The 14,469-nt window shown below is 28.0% G+C and overlaps 2 protein-coding genes across 3 annotated transcripts; both read right to left on the bottom strand.

Annotated features, from left to right (window-relative positions):
- Positions 1-2,672: 2,672 nt before the first annotated feature.
- LOC112741335 (nuclear transcription factor Y subunit B-3) lies at positions 2,673-4,335 on the bottom strand. The gene has a single exon (XM_025790275.3). The coding sequence runs from the start codon at positions 3,914-3,916 to the stop codon at positions 3,377-3,379; it is 540 nt and encodes a 179-aa protein (XP_025646060.1). The 5' UTR covers positions 3,917-4,335; the 3' UTR covers positions 2,673-3,376.
- Positions 4,336-11,366: 7,031 nt separating this feature from the next.
- On the bottom strand, positions 11,367-13,881 carry LOC112741332 (acyl carrier protein 3, mitochondrial). 2 transcript variants are annotated; one of them, XM_025790271.3, is made up of 4 exons: positions 13,567-13,820; positions 12,561-12,659; positions 11,960-12,165; positions 11,367-11,807 (listed from the first exon to the last, which is right to left on the bottom strand). In XM_025790271.3, exons 3-4 carry the CDS (start codon positions 12,152-12,154, stop codon positions 11,613-11,615), a joined length of 390 nt encoding a protein of 129 aa, XP_025646056.1. In that variant the 5' UTR covers positions 12,155-12,165; positions 12,561-12,659; positions 13,567-13,820; the 3' UTR covers positions 11,367-11,612. The 2 variants fall into 2 exon arrangements, with proteins under 2 accessions (XP_025646056.1, XP_025646055.1); XM_025790270.3 differs by lacking the exon at positions 12,561-12,659 and having other exon boundaries at positions 13,567-13,881.
- Between the last annotated feature and the right edge of the window lie 588 nt (positions 13,882-14,469).

Here is a 14,469-nt window from a genome sequence, read left to right as displayed (position 1 = left end):
ATTTCAACTAATTAACATATAAGATAATACAAATTAAAAGTTATTTTCTATATTTATTGATATAAACTTGATTCGTGGTTGAACAATTAACAAATATTGAGTGCGATGAGAACGTCTTTGTCTATTTCTATTTCCTTTGATTTGTAAACTTTACACATGGATGCATATTTATGGACATGGAGATTATTATTGAAGAACATGCAAATATACGTGGAGGATAGAAAACATTGTTGAAAGCAAAAAGCCAATAATCTTCGGATAACGCCAGAAAAGGAATATATTTTCCTGTTGAATACTTATATCTTTATATAAAAACAATTTTTAAAATTATTAGATAAAAAACACTTAACAAGTTAATTAACATATAATAAGTATTAATTTTTAGTTATATCTTTATATGAAAATATTTCATGTAAATAATTATTTATTTTCCTACACAATTATATTGCCTTTAGATTTATGGTAAATTTTATAATCTCTAATTTTATATGACTCTTTCAATGAGGATATTGTAGTTAATTGTTTATTCAATTTAATATATTTTTTATTAAAATAGTTATTTTATATGAGATAAAAAAAAACAGTCAGAACTTGCCTTATTTAGCATTTATTAATTGTCGCAACAATTAATGAATGCTAAATAAGATAAGTTATGATTGTTTTTTGTTAATTTTCTTTGGTTACCAAATATTTTCGTTTCTTTTTCGCAGATGGAAGAAACAAAAAGGCATAGTTTCACATCCACGTATACACTATATTAATTTATATCTACCATATATATTTTGCCACTTTTCACATATATTTGTTTGTTTATTGTGATAAAAAGAAAATGAAGGCTAATAATCACATTAATAGACGTTTGATTTGAACCAAATGAGAACAAATTAAACAAGTATACATTATACAAGAAAAGAGGAAAAATTAAAAAAATAAAAAAGGGATGAGCCAGTACCTGATTGCTATTTTTATATAATTTTTAGGGACTTATACATATAACTATATACATAACATTATTAATATACATAACATTATTAAAAGAAGTTTGAATGTTTTTATAATTATTTCCATAATTATAAAAACTAAATCAAACTTATCCAGTTAACAGTTAACACCTTCTATCTTAGCTTCTATGCATTATGATATTTTGATACTTCAAAGTAAAATATTTATACACATACTATCAAATCTAATAAATGAATAAAACACAAAAACTTAAAAATAAAAGTTAAACGAATTGGAGTAGTCGAGTGACAAATTAGTCTTTAACATATCGAGTTAGAAGATATAATAAAAATCACAAAAAAAGTGTTGTTAAAATATTTGTTAAGAATACAAGAATAATGGAGACTTTATATAAAATATTTTGGGTCATATAAGTTTTTAATTCCTACATTTTTTTTTTTTTGCTTTAGTCTCTATAAATTTTTTTTGGTTGTTTGGTCAAGTAAAATTTAAAAATTGTCTATTTTAATTTTTGTCATTATTTTGCTTCGTCAAGTGCTAAATTCTTTATTATTAATTAATTTAATATATCATGTCAGTATTTAACAAAATAAATTAACAATAAAAACTAAAATGAATAATTTTTTAATTTTATTTGAAAAAAAAAATAGATACCAAAACTAAAAGACAAGTAGTCTATAGAAAACAAATTCAAAATTATTTAAGCCAAAAAATTTAAGATTATTTTGATAATTCTTCAAGAAAATATAATAACGGATTACAATTAAAGTTTGGTGTATATATATACAAAATTTCAAGAGTATTCTTATTATAGCAAAAACAAACCCTAATTAAAAATAATAATGTGTGGTATATCCTAATTAATTGGACAAACTCTTCCTTTATTGAGTTATTCCTCGGATCCTCTCCTCTTATCCTTCTACTTTCATGGCCTACCACTTCACTTTAACCCCTTTAACTCATCCACCGACAACTCCTTCCATTAAATAACATGTAATCTAATCTAAACTAACAATTCTAAGATCATATCCCCCAATTTTATGGATCATAGAGTTTCTCACAACAAGCATCCAGGTACCATATACGATGATCATATTTATATGGTTTGAGGAGTGAAAATACAAGTTCCCTGATGTGATGGACAAATTTTGTGTGTATTGTAGAAATAGTCTATTTCTTAATTGAATTTTATAGAAAAAAAATTAAAAAATAGTAACATTTTTTTAATGTTTTAAAAATTAATTTTTTTTTTATATTTTATTTAAGAAGAAAAAAACTTTTTATTTATCGCCTCAAACTCATATTCTATAGATATGGTAAATTGATATCCACCTCAATCCACCCATATGTGAAAATAAAATGCAAATTGTTAAAATAATTATCTAAATCCCAAAATATAATTAAATAATTCACTATACACATATATACTAACCAATCTTAGATTATTCACTATAATATATATATCAATAATCTTAAAATCTAACTTATATATTTACAATGTGTATATTATATTATGTTTGGAATATTTTTTTTTATTCGCCTTTAAACAGTTGGGGAACAAATAAAGAAGTTAGCGAGTTTCAAAGTGTAACCACACCGTCATTTTATAATTAAGAATTGAAAAAATTAATTGTGAACCACCAATAATACAGAGTCAATCACGTCATAAGAAAAAACAAAAGATCAGTCCTCTCACCTTATTACTTTAATTTCGTGAAATGAATAATATATCCTCAGTAGAATAATGTCATTAAAAAGCAAATACAAAAATAATTATCTGTGTTCAAGTAAAATTATAATTACACATACATCACCATTCCAAATGTGTTCAAGTAAAATTACAAGCAAGCAGCAAATCGGTGTGCATTCTAAAATCAAACACAATATATGAGCATCATTCAAAGTACTAAAGCTTTTGTGTATAGTTTTCAAAACAGAAATACAAAGAAAATAGAAAATATAATTTGTCTTCATATGGTTTGTTTTATAATTTTTTTTAAGCGACATGAAAAGATAATAAATAAAAATTATTAAATAATTAATTATTTAATTAAATTATTATCTAATAATTATTTATTATTATTTTCACACGTAAATAACTTCGTACCAATAGCCAATGAGTTATAGCTCAAATGGCATAATCTCCCCATACTCAATTAAGAGGTTGCGGATTTGAGTCTCCTATCTTTAGTAAAAAAAAAATAAAAAAAAAAACTTCGTACCAATAGTTACTGTTTTGTTTTTTTTGAAAAATTTTAATTTTATATAAAATTAATAGTTAAAAACCGTTAAATAATAATTTATTCAAACTTATCAAATTATTTAACAGATTCTTAACTATAACCTCGTATAAAGTTAAACGCACTTGAGTTTTCATGTTTTTTGCGAGAGAATCCAAACGCAATGAATAAAGCTACCTAGTGATCCTTCGAGAAGATGCTGATCCAGTGCCTCCACCAGATCCAAACATGTGTCCATGAGACTGATGCTGATGCTGATGCCCCATCATCATCATGATATGTGATGGCACCATCCCGCCACCACCACCAGCACCACCGTCGTTGCTCTGATCAGCACCAGCATGCTGCCTAGTCCCTCCAATCAAAGCAGTCCTCTCACCCTCCATCTCCCTATACTTGTGTAGATACACCTTAAGAGGCTCCACGTACTCCTCAAATCCAAGGGTAGTCATGGCCCACAGCAGATCGTCGCCGTTGATGGTCTTGCGTTTCTCCTTCTGGCACTTATCGGAGGCTTCACCCGTTATGAAGCTTATGAACTCCGACACACACTCCTGCACCGTCTCCTTAGCCTCTTTCGAGATCTTCGCGTTCGCCGGCAGCGCCTTCTTCATGATCCTGCTCACGTTCGCTATCGGCAGGAACCTGTCCTGCTCCCTGAACTCGCTAGTGTTCCCTCCTTGTCCTCCTGACTCGTTGTCCGATTCAGCCATTGAAGCCCACAAAAAGCATCTATATATTAGGGGGAAATTTTAAATTAGGGTTCATGCTGTAGAATTATGTGTGGAAATATGTATATATAAGTAAGAAGTGAGATTAAATATTAGGCTTTTAAAATGGATAAAGGAAGGAAGGATGGTGAAAAAAATTGGCGGGTTGGACTTAAGAGTTCACAGGTGAGTAGGTATGTAAATTGGTGGAGACTTACGTGCAATTTCACGTGAAGTTGATATCTGAAAGTCTTAGAAAAAATTTAGTCAAATTAGTTAAATCATCTAATAACTCTCAAGTATCATCTAAATTTTTATCTAATATCTCTCAAGTATCAACTTCAAATGAAGTCGACTTTACCTGAGTTTTCACAATGTAAATTAGATCATACTCTATAAATTAATATATGTTACAATTGTTATATTAATTCCTTTGTTGGTAAACATAATGATTTAAGTTTTAATAAATATTTAAATTTATGTTCAAGAAATTTCGGATCCAACACTTTACGTTCTAACAATTTTTAAATATATTTATTGGATAAATTAATTTATGGCAAATTTAATTATAAGATAATTAAGTTAAAAAATTATTTATTTGTCTAAAATTAATTATCGATAATTTTTAGAAAATAAAAATGTCATGTCTAAAATTTTTTAAAAGTTAATTTTAATACATACTATTTAAGATTTAGTTTTATGTAATATTAATAGTAAAAGCATATTGAAAAAAAAACACACATTTAAAAAAAAAAAAGAAAAAAATTCTATGAATAGCTCTGGTTCTTCATTTGAAATAATTAAGATTTAACATTTTAAGGTTGTTTGGGGATTCATAATTAATTATATTACAGCCTGTTCTTAAGAGCAACGTGGATTGTACCATGATTAAAGGTTTTTGAGATATGTAATAAGAAATTGGCATGTGTCCTTTTATGCTTAGTGTTTGATTAATAAGGTTAAAATTAAAAAGATCATTGTGCCATGGCCCGGCTGGTTGATAGGTTAACAAAGTTTGATTAGTTATTTTTATGCAAACTTTGATGTTGTTCCTCTGATGTCTTCTTTTTTTTTTTTTTTTTTACCAAATATAGACTTAAACTAGCAACCTCTTAATTGAGTATGAAAAAATTATGCCATTTGAATTATTACTCATTGACATTCCTCTGATGTCTTGCTTTCTCTGTGTTTTGATACTCACACAAAAATTAAACATTAATAAAAAGGATCAAAATAATCAAATAAAAATATATCAATAAATATATATATATTTAATTAATATCCTATCGTTACACACTTATTAAAAAAAAAGTAAAAACATTGTGTTTAATTTCATTGCCTTTCCACGTATTGAAAATGAACCTTGGTTTTTGAATAATAATAATAATAATAATAATAATAATAATAATAATAATAATAATAAGAGAACAAAAGAAAATATTGGATTTAAAATCATTAGGGGTGGTAAAACGGATCGAATCTGTCAGGCCAATCCGCCGAACCGTTAAAAAGGCGAGTCAAACTAGATTTTGGAATCCGCCAAACTCACACCGCCAATTTTGCGAGTTTTGGCGGACGGGGAGGGCCGGCCCGCGCGGGCCACGGATTTTTATTTTTTATTTTTTTATTAAATAAAAGAGTGACTACTACTACAAAATTAATAATTATATAATTTTTAAACACTTTTTTATTTTTTATTTTTATTCTTCTTTTAGTTATTAACTTTATTTATTTTATTTTACAATTTCGTATATATACTTAAATTATGTGACTTATTTTTTAAAGTAAAGATGATTCTATTGATTAAATATTATTTTGAACAATTTTATTAAAGTTAAAAGTTAAAAAAATATAATAAAAAAATTATATTATATTTTGACTATTTTTTTATTTGTATTTAATTTTTAATTATTATTTTTTGATTAATTTTAATAAATTTTATTAAAAAAAAAGAATCAAGGGACTAACCCGCCAGCCCGCCAATCCGCCATAAAACGAACAAACTAGCAATTTTTTTTGTACACTGGAGACCCTAAGACTAGGAACAAAACAAAAAATAAAACAGATTAACGGAAAAAAGAAACCCCACTTCTATCAGCAAATAAAATTAAAGTGGTCACTGTTTTGATTTAAGAGTGAATTTGTAATGCCATCAGCTAATTGATTAGCCTCTCTATATATGTATCGTATGTGCATTTATCATTTTCTACTAAAAAATTTTCTAATTGATGAGACGTACTAATCTGTCCTGTTTATAGTACGAACCTAAGTGAAGTGAAACGGAACGGAACGGAACGAGACTATCCGCTTTGTCACTCTTAGAAATAATAAGCCTTGTGGAGTTGTGTTCGTCTTTGTTATTTGTAATGTTACTTATATATTACATATAACATTAGTAATAATAAAATAATGTATAGTGAATAAGAGAAGAATTTAAAAAGTGCAATAAAAGAAGTAGAAAAGAGAGACATATGTTGATGAGTGTGGTAGAGTATATGATTATGAAAACTCAACTTCCTTCTGTAAAACTCTTGCAATCTCAAGTAATTATGGCAAGTACTATTATTAGTTTGACCAATCATGAGTACAAGTTATCATGACTTGTTCATAAGTTGTTAACCCTTATGTTTTATTTTCAGCTACTTCCTATTTTATAATCTTACAATTTCAATATTGAAAAAGTTTTTCTCTAGTTACATATGTCAATTTATATTTTAAAAATATTCTAAATAGTTTTTGTATAATTTTTTTATTTATTGATATCCTTAATCTTCTTTTATTCATTTGCTATTTATTGAAATTCTTAAAAATAAAATAAATATTTAAATTAATCTTTAGAAAATGGTAAATTAAACATTTTGATTTCTAACGATTTTTATGTAGAATTTTTTGAGAATCGTTTTTATTTGACAAATTAGTGCTTCTATCATTTTTAATCAAAATTTTCATATGTGTATTGGATAATAAATAAATTATTAATAAATTTTATTATAAGATAATAAGATTTTTAAAATATTATTATAAAATAAATTACTCTCTTTTAAAACAATGACAAAATCATTTTTTTGAATTTTTAGAGAATAAAAATTTTAAAAAATCAAAATATTTTATTTAAAATTTTTTAAGAATTAATTTAAGATATTATTGTTAAAACCATTATAATGGTGGAAAAATTATATAAAAATGTATTTGAAAAATGAGTAAAGTGCCAATTAGGTTTCTAAAGATTTTGACTTTGAACTAATTAATTTTTAAAAAAGGTATCAATTTGGTCCTCGAGGTTAGCAAATGGTAGATACATGATGTCTTTCTATCAATTTAATTAACTAAAATTTAACGATGATATTTATATGTCTTGTTAATTACTTTCATGTGTCTATCTATGAAAAATAAGCATATAGATTATAACTTTTGGAACGAAATTTAACTTGTTTTAATAGCATTTATGATAAATAGAGGGGAGTGGATCCTCTCCAATGAAAAAAAAAACTAGATGCTGTCCAGGTGTTTAATCTAACCATTTATTGCTTTTTCTCTCCTATTTAATTTTGGTCCCACTTAAAAAATTAAAGGTGAAAGATCGCACTTTATTCTCTCAAGTGTTTTTTCACTGTAGTGGATCCATTTCCTAAATAGAGAGTAATTGATAAATGGCATATAAAAACTTAAAAGATAATAAATATTTCACTGTCCAAAAGTACATCGTTTTCATGCTCATGTAACAGTAACAAGATATGCACTATTGTAAAATATATGGACAATTCTATTTTGTTTCACACTATTCATTGACAGAAGGATATACATGTCTACGATTTGCTATTTTGGAAGACCTAATTAGTACTTTTTTTATCTTTCAGAACTAATTAATCCATGTTCAACATCTTTAAGGATTTAATTGTCACTTTATTCTAAAAATCATTAAAAAAGTTTATATTAATAAAAGATATTATTCGTACACTAAAAATAATCACTAAAATTAAGCATCAATATATTTATGTATAAATACATATATGGTTTAGTTTATTTTTGAGTAAAATACTGTTTTGTTCTCTAACTTACGAGGTGAATTCTATTTTGGTTTCTAACATTTTAATCGTCTTATTTTTATCCTAAAACGTTTAAAATGACATCAATATTATTTCACCATCAAATCTCTCACTAACAAGTAACTGAATTGATGTACTGTTAATAATATTTTTGTTAAAGTTACTTTGGATCAACTCTCTTTTCCTAGCTTTACCTCAATAAGTTTAAATCTCATTCTTTTATTCTCTTCTTTCTTTTTTTTTTACACTATTAATTCTCTAAAAAAGATTAGAAAAGAAAGAACGAAAAAAAAAAAAAATTGTTGAAATGATAAATATAGAAATAGAAATTGAACAAATATAATTTTAACAAAAATATTATTAATAATACATTAATTTTTTTAAGTGTTAATGATAAATTTGACGGTAGAATAATATTAATGTTATTTTAAATATTTTAGGATAAAATTATCACAATTAAAATATTAAAAATTAAAATAAAATTTATCTAAAATATTTAGAATCAAAATAATATTTTATTTTTTATTTTTAATATGTATTTATATTTTAATAGTTTTATTTTAGTATAGATATAGTCTAATCGTATATTAATTGGGGGCTAATGAAGTTTGTATGAGCGCAAGCGAACAGGGAAGAAGCTAAAGGGTCGTCAGCGTTACGAATTAGCGATAGATGAGAGGCATATGATGGCGAATGTGGGTCCCTCTCATTGATTACCGTGGATGCTTCGTCACTCAAATCCAACGGGCACTGTTCACTTGATTGCCACTAATTTTGATGGTCCTGATGTCAATACTTGATTCCCAGAACCACCTTATATTCCACAAATACCATTCCACCTGTCCCTATAATCATCTCAACGTGATAGTTTGGACCCCACTATTTTTTTTTTTTTCTTTTAAGGTCACCGTTGAATTGTTGATCTAAACCCCTTTCACTACTAATTACTAATTACTACTCCTACTCGATTAGACCTCTTGATTAATTATAAAGTGTGATTTCCGTGTAATTTTATTGGCCACTATATCCTTTGTAAAGTAATATATCATTTATTCTTTGTGATGTGTCACTTTTTAATCAGTTATTAGATTAACTATAATTAAATTATTTTATAATTAAATTAATTTTTAAAATAGATAATTATGCAAATTTTTAAAGTATTAAAAATTAAAATATGACTTTTTTTTTTCAAATCATTTTTAGAAGATGTTTTCTAATCTTCTGTAATGGCTTTTGGCCTTTAGCTCTTCCCCATTCTTTCATTCTCGTCGCGCCTCCCAAGTAGCACTGCCTTGTTGATTGTAATCAAATTATAAGTCAACTGAATAACTAACAAAAACTGATAGGGAGTTTCAAGAACGCAGAGAAGAGAGAAAACCAACCTGTCCAAGCACAGCAAAACAGACTCTGGCCAGGGATGACAACAATGACAGACGAAAGACGCATCGGAACAAGGAGACGCGACAACACAGAGCAGGGGAGTCACAGATGCGACGGCGCAGTGTTGGAGACGCATCAGAGCTGGCGAGACGAATCAAAGGAGCAGATCGTTACTTCTGGACTCTGAAATTCGGGAGAGACTGACCGATGAGGAAGAGTTGCTGAGTGACATTGAGAGAAAACGAGGAAGAAGAATTTATGATTAGAACCACCGTTAACGTGATTTAGAAAATAAAAAAAATTAGTTTCTAATCTTTTAATAAATTATACATTTATCCCTTTTAAAAATTTAATTACAATATAATCTAACTATGGTTAAGATAGTAACTCAAATTAAAAGTAAATATCCAATTAAGATGTGATATACATAGAAAATAATTTACATATTATTTTAGAGAGAATTGGATAGAATAATTCACTAATTTTATTTTGATATTTAACTGGATTTAATTAAATCTAATTATGTAAATTAAAATAATTTAGATAATAAGTATAATATTTGATTGATTTTATTTCTATATAATAGTGCAAGATTGAATGTTAACAGAAAATAATTAAATATATATGAATTCTAATTGTTATTGGTTAGTACTTAGTAGTATAGTATTAAGGTTCTCATGTAATTATTTTTATATAAAGTTAATAATTAAAAATTATTAGATGATTTAATAAATTTAATTAAATTATCATCTAACCATTTTTAATTATTAATTTTACATAGAAATAAATTACATATGAGTTTCTACATAGTACTAATTAGTACCTGCTTATGGTGGTTTTTAATGTTGGAAATAAGGCAGGTGTCTCCACTTTCACAACTTATACACCAAAAATTAACCAATAAATTATTTACTTATATAAAAAATTATTAAAATATAAAATATATATTTAAAACCAATTTTTTTTTAAGACAATATTTAGATGATGATGATAAAAGAGTCATTTTACTCTAAAATATTGTAATATTGTAATTTTGGACGTTAGTTTCGGTTTTGTGAAAAAAATATAAAAAAATATATTAAAAATAAATTAAATAATATATATATTTATATATAAATATATATTAATTAATTTAATAATTAATTTTTTTAGAATAGACTAGAAATGTAGATGTGTAATTCAACTCGGAAATTGGTAGTATAATTCCTCGTCCCAATTCTTTTTGTTAGAGGTCATCGACAAAGTATAAGTAGTACGTATAAACTATACCTTGAATTATGGTCAAAATAAAATCATAATAGATGGGGTATATCTATTACAAATTTGAAATGAATTATAATGTTAAGACCAACAAAATCAAGTATAGTATAACGGATTGTACTCATATTAAGACATTGATGTCTTTTTTTTTAACTGGGACTAAATAATTAATTTCTTAATTTTAGGGGTTAAAGTGAAGTGTGCATACAATTCTATAAAATCAAGTGAATATTTAGCCGTCACCAAAAAAAAAAAAAAAAAAAAAGTGAATATTTAGCCGTTATTATTATATACTAATAGATTCTTCAAAACACCTCAGCATGCAATTTATATTTTCTTCTGGCTTATTGCCCTGCTTATTTATTTTTAGGTCAGCGGATAATATAGTATCTCTATGCTCTATCCCCAAATAATTATCATTTTGACCTTACCAAATTGATACTTTCAAAATATTTCTGCAGGGGATGGAAGTAGTAGTAATTGTGTTTGTTGCCTATCTGCTTGTTCTGTGTTGACAGTTACCCGGTGTGAATACTGATTCAAAGATAAAGAGAAAAATAATGTCTCTACAGAATCTCAAACAATTCGAACATAATTAACAAGGTTAGTGAATTTTCATAATTAGGTCACTAAGATGAGGCATTGAGTGATGATTCACATCATAAAATGAGAGTAGAATTTGAAAATTTTGTCGAGCTCAATGGCGTCATTTAATCCATTTAGCCATCTCCACCTAGTAGGATAAGGCTTTGTGGTTGTTGCTCAAATTAAACCTTGAATAGTTGATCATATAGAAAACAAAGAATGATCATACAAGTGTTCAATATTAGCTAAGATCAATTATTTGGTATTCTTCAAACCAATTAAGGCATTCCCATATGAAGCACACTATTAAGTAAACTAACATCAAGTAATATATGCTACTAAGCATACTTAACATAGGTTCATATATCACAATCAAGGAAAAAGTAAACTCAGAATGCCACATCCTAGGAGAATAACAGAGTGAAGTTTCAGGGCTTTTCCCCAATCTTCTGGTCAGCTTTAGCCGAGGCTATGTATTTCGCAACATCAGCGCAGCAGGCAAGCTTATCAGCTTTCTCATCCGGGATTTCGACTGAAAACTCTTCTTCAAGAGCCATAATGAGTTCCACGCGGTCCAAGCTGTCCAGGTTTAAGTCCTTTTGAAAATCAGCTGTTTCAGTAACCTACACAATGGACAAGTAGAAAAATGTAGAAGTAACAGTAAGCTCCCCACGATGTTATCCCTCAGCACAAGAAACAATTCAGCAATATCTTGAGGTATTCATATATAAATACAAGATTTTCATATTAATCATTAATTGTTTTTTTCTAATACCTTTGAGGCATTGATTTTATCATAGTTCTTGGCAAGTGCAATTACTCTGTCCAGTATCAAATCAGAGCCCGATCCTGTTGAAGAGCACAAGTATCTGAATTGCATATTGGCACACTCATTCCCAGAAAAGCACCATCTTTCAATTGACCTCCTCAAGTTCACATGACTCAAGATAGATTTCCTTATGCTTTGCATATTCAAGATACCTAACAATGCAAGTATATATAACCTGGTTAGTTTCAAACCATAGAGCAACAATCTAGAGCTCTGAGGTTTCCACTCAATAGGGACCCAGTTTGGCAGACGCAAGCCGAGAAACTGTTTCCAAAATTTGAACCTTTCAAGATAGTAACCTTGCTAGGCTCATCATCAAGTTTGAGCTACTTCAAAAGAGTGCTAATTCTTTTACACAATTAAAATAAAGGCACTTGTCCTGCCCCCTACATAATGCTGACACCCCCTCCCCCCCTTATATTATTGGATGGGGATATGGAACACTAGAATCTGATATAAATTTTGTAGGACCAATACCTGAAAAAGAGTCTTACATGGAGGGGCTAACATTTGAAAAAAAAACTTATAAGATCTTAGGCTCTCTTACCATAATAGCCAGCTTTTGTGGTGATGGTTTTTCCAAGTTCTTTCGGCTCGTTAGAGAATCCAAATCGGATAAATCCTACACTCTGCTCGACTTAGTATACTAGACAGACAGTGCATGAAGAGAAGTGGTTAATTATTTAGTATGGTCCTTCAAAATCAAAACATATGCAGATAAGGTAAAATAAACTTCACAGGATCACTATTTTACAGGCTAGCAAGATATGAAACACCAACACCCACACCCCTTCATTTGTTTTCAAAGATATCACCATTAAGAAACTATGGTAGATTTTGTCTTGTAGCTATTTACACTAAGATATCACTGGTGGTTGGTCATCACATAGTTGACAGTAAGCAGCATGTAATAGTTACATCAACAAGTTTTCCTTTGAGCTTTATTGAAAGAGACACTTGCAATATGATATCATTTGCTCACACATACCACACCCATATTATTACCTGTCCACTTTAATTTCAAAATCAATATCATTCATTGATTTTTCAACGAATTAAACTAATTAAAACGACAATTATTTTAAGACGAAACAACCAACTTTTTTTTTTGCTTTCCATGGTATCTCCCAACTCGAACTAATCCTCGGAGCTCCATTTAAGGAATGGATTGCTACATGCACAAGGCGGGATTCGAACCCCGATAACCACTAGACCAATCCAACTTAGTTAGAGGAAACAACCAACTAAACTAGCAAGAATGACTAATACACTTAGCCTGGTAGTAACAAAAGAAATTGGCCAAACCTAAGAGCTACCGAAAACTCCATCTATGTTACATAGCCGGATCCAAGTCTAGATAAACGAAGAGGATTGTGTTAGGTCGTCGACAGTTAATATAAAAGCTTTGTCGAATCTTCGAGTCTTCACATCTAAGAGCTATTGAAAGTGACAAACAGTAATAATGGCAGGCACCAAATAAAAATATAATATTATTATTAGCACGAGTGCGGTGAAAGCTTGAAATGAGACAGAAGAGAGAAGTGGGCACTCACGAGATTCTCCGCAGGGACTGGGATTTGATCAGATGTATGTATATAGTGACAAAGGTGTTTGATAAAATGTCACAGAGAGAGCTAAATGCTTGATATGATATGATATGCACTTGTTATTTCTCTGCCTCAAATCATTTTAATTTTCATTGTCTCCTGTTCCTCTTATATGCACATATCCTAGCATCTATAGCATAGCATCTAGGTCTTGTTTTCTTAAGGCACCACAATATTTCCAGTGATGCGTTTGAAATGTGAAATGTCATATTTAGGCATGATATATAATACAATACTATATGTTCTAATATTATTTGTTCTATGGTTAGTGCATTGCACAAACTTATTTATTATCAATCTTGTTAGGTATATACAAAAAATTAGTTTTTTTTTTTACTAAAGATAGAAGACTTGAACCAGCAACCTTTTAATTGAGTATGAGAAAATTATGTCATTTGAGTTATAACTCATTGGCTACAAAAAATTAGTTATTACATCAATTATTTGTATAAAATATATATTAAAATATAAAATATACACGTTAAAAATAAGTTAAACAACACGTATATTTATACGCAAATATAAAAGCAAATATAAAAGGAGTTATTTTAAAAATGAATTAAACACCGGGGTTATTATTGATTATTTTTGCCATGGACCGTTTTGGCTAACTAATACCATGTACTAGAGAAAATAAAAAGAGCGAGATCTTTAACACTAGAATGAGAATGTAGTAAAAAATTGATGTTTTTCAAGAGTTAGAATTTAAATTATTTATACACTGCTATAGTTAACTCAAATTTTAAGAAGAAAGACTCTAAAAATAACATAATTAACTCTAATAGTTAAAATTGAATCTTGTAAAATCAAGAAACTTGCATTAATACTGAGATACTACTAGAGCTATAT

This window comes from Arachis hypogaea, chromosome 14 (assembly GCF_003086295.3).
Source record: "Arachis hypogaea cultivar Tifrunner chromosome 14, arahy.Tifrunner.gnm2.J5K5, whole genome shotgun sequence".
Taxonomy (NCBI): Eukaryota; Viridiplantae; Streptophyta; class Magnoliopsida; order Fabales; family Fabaceae; genus Arachis; species Arachis hypogaea.
Note: the sequence above shows the minus strand (reverse complement) of the source record. Positions and strands in the feature narration are given on the sequence as shown.

Excerpts from the sequence above, each read along its gene's own strand:
- LOC112741335 (XM_025790275.3), bottom strand. The coding sequence starts at position 3,916 with ATGGCTGAATCGGACAACGAGTCAGGAGGACAAGGAGGGAACACTAGC.
- LOC112741332 (XM_025790270.3), bottom strand. The coding sequence starts at position 12,154 with ATGCAAAGCATAAGGAAATCTATCTTGAGTCATGTGAACTTGAGGAGG. Across the intron at positions 11,808-11,959 it reads ATAAAATCAATGCCTCAAAG|GTTACTGAAACAGCTGATTT; the intron begins GTATTAGAAAAA and ends TCCATTGTGTAG.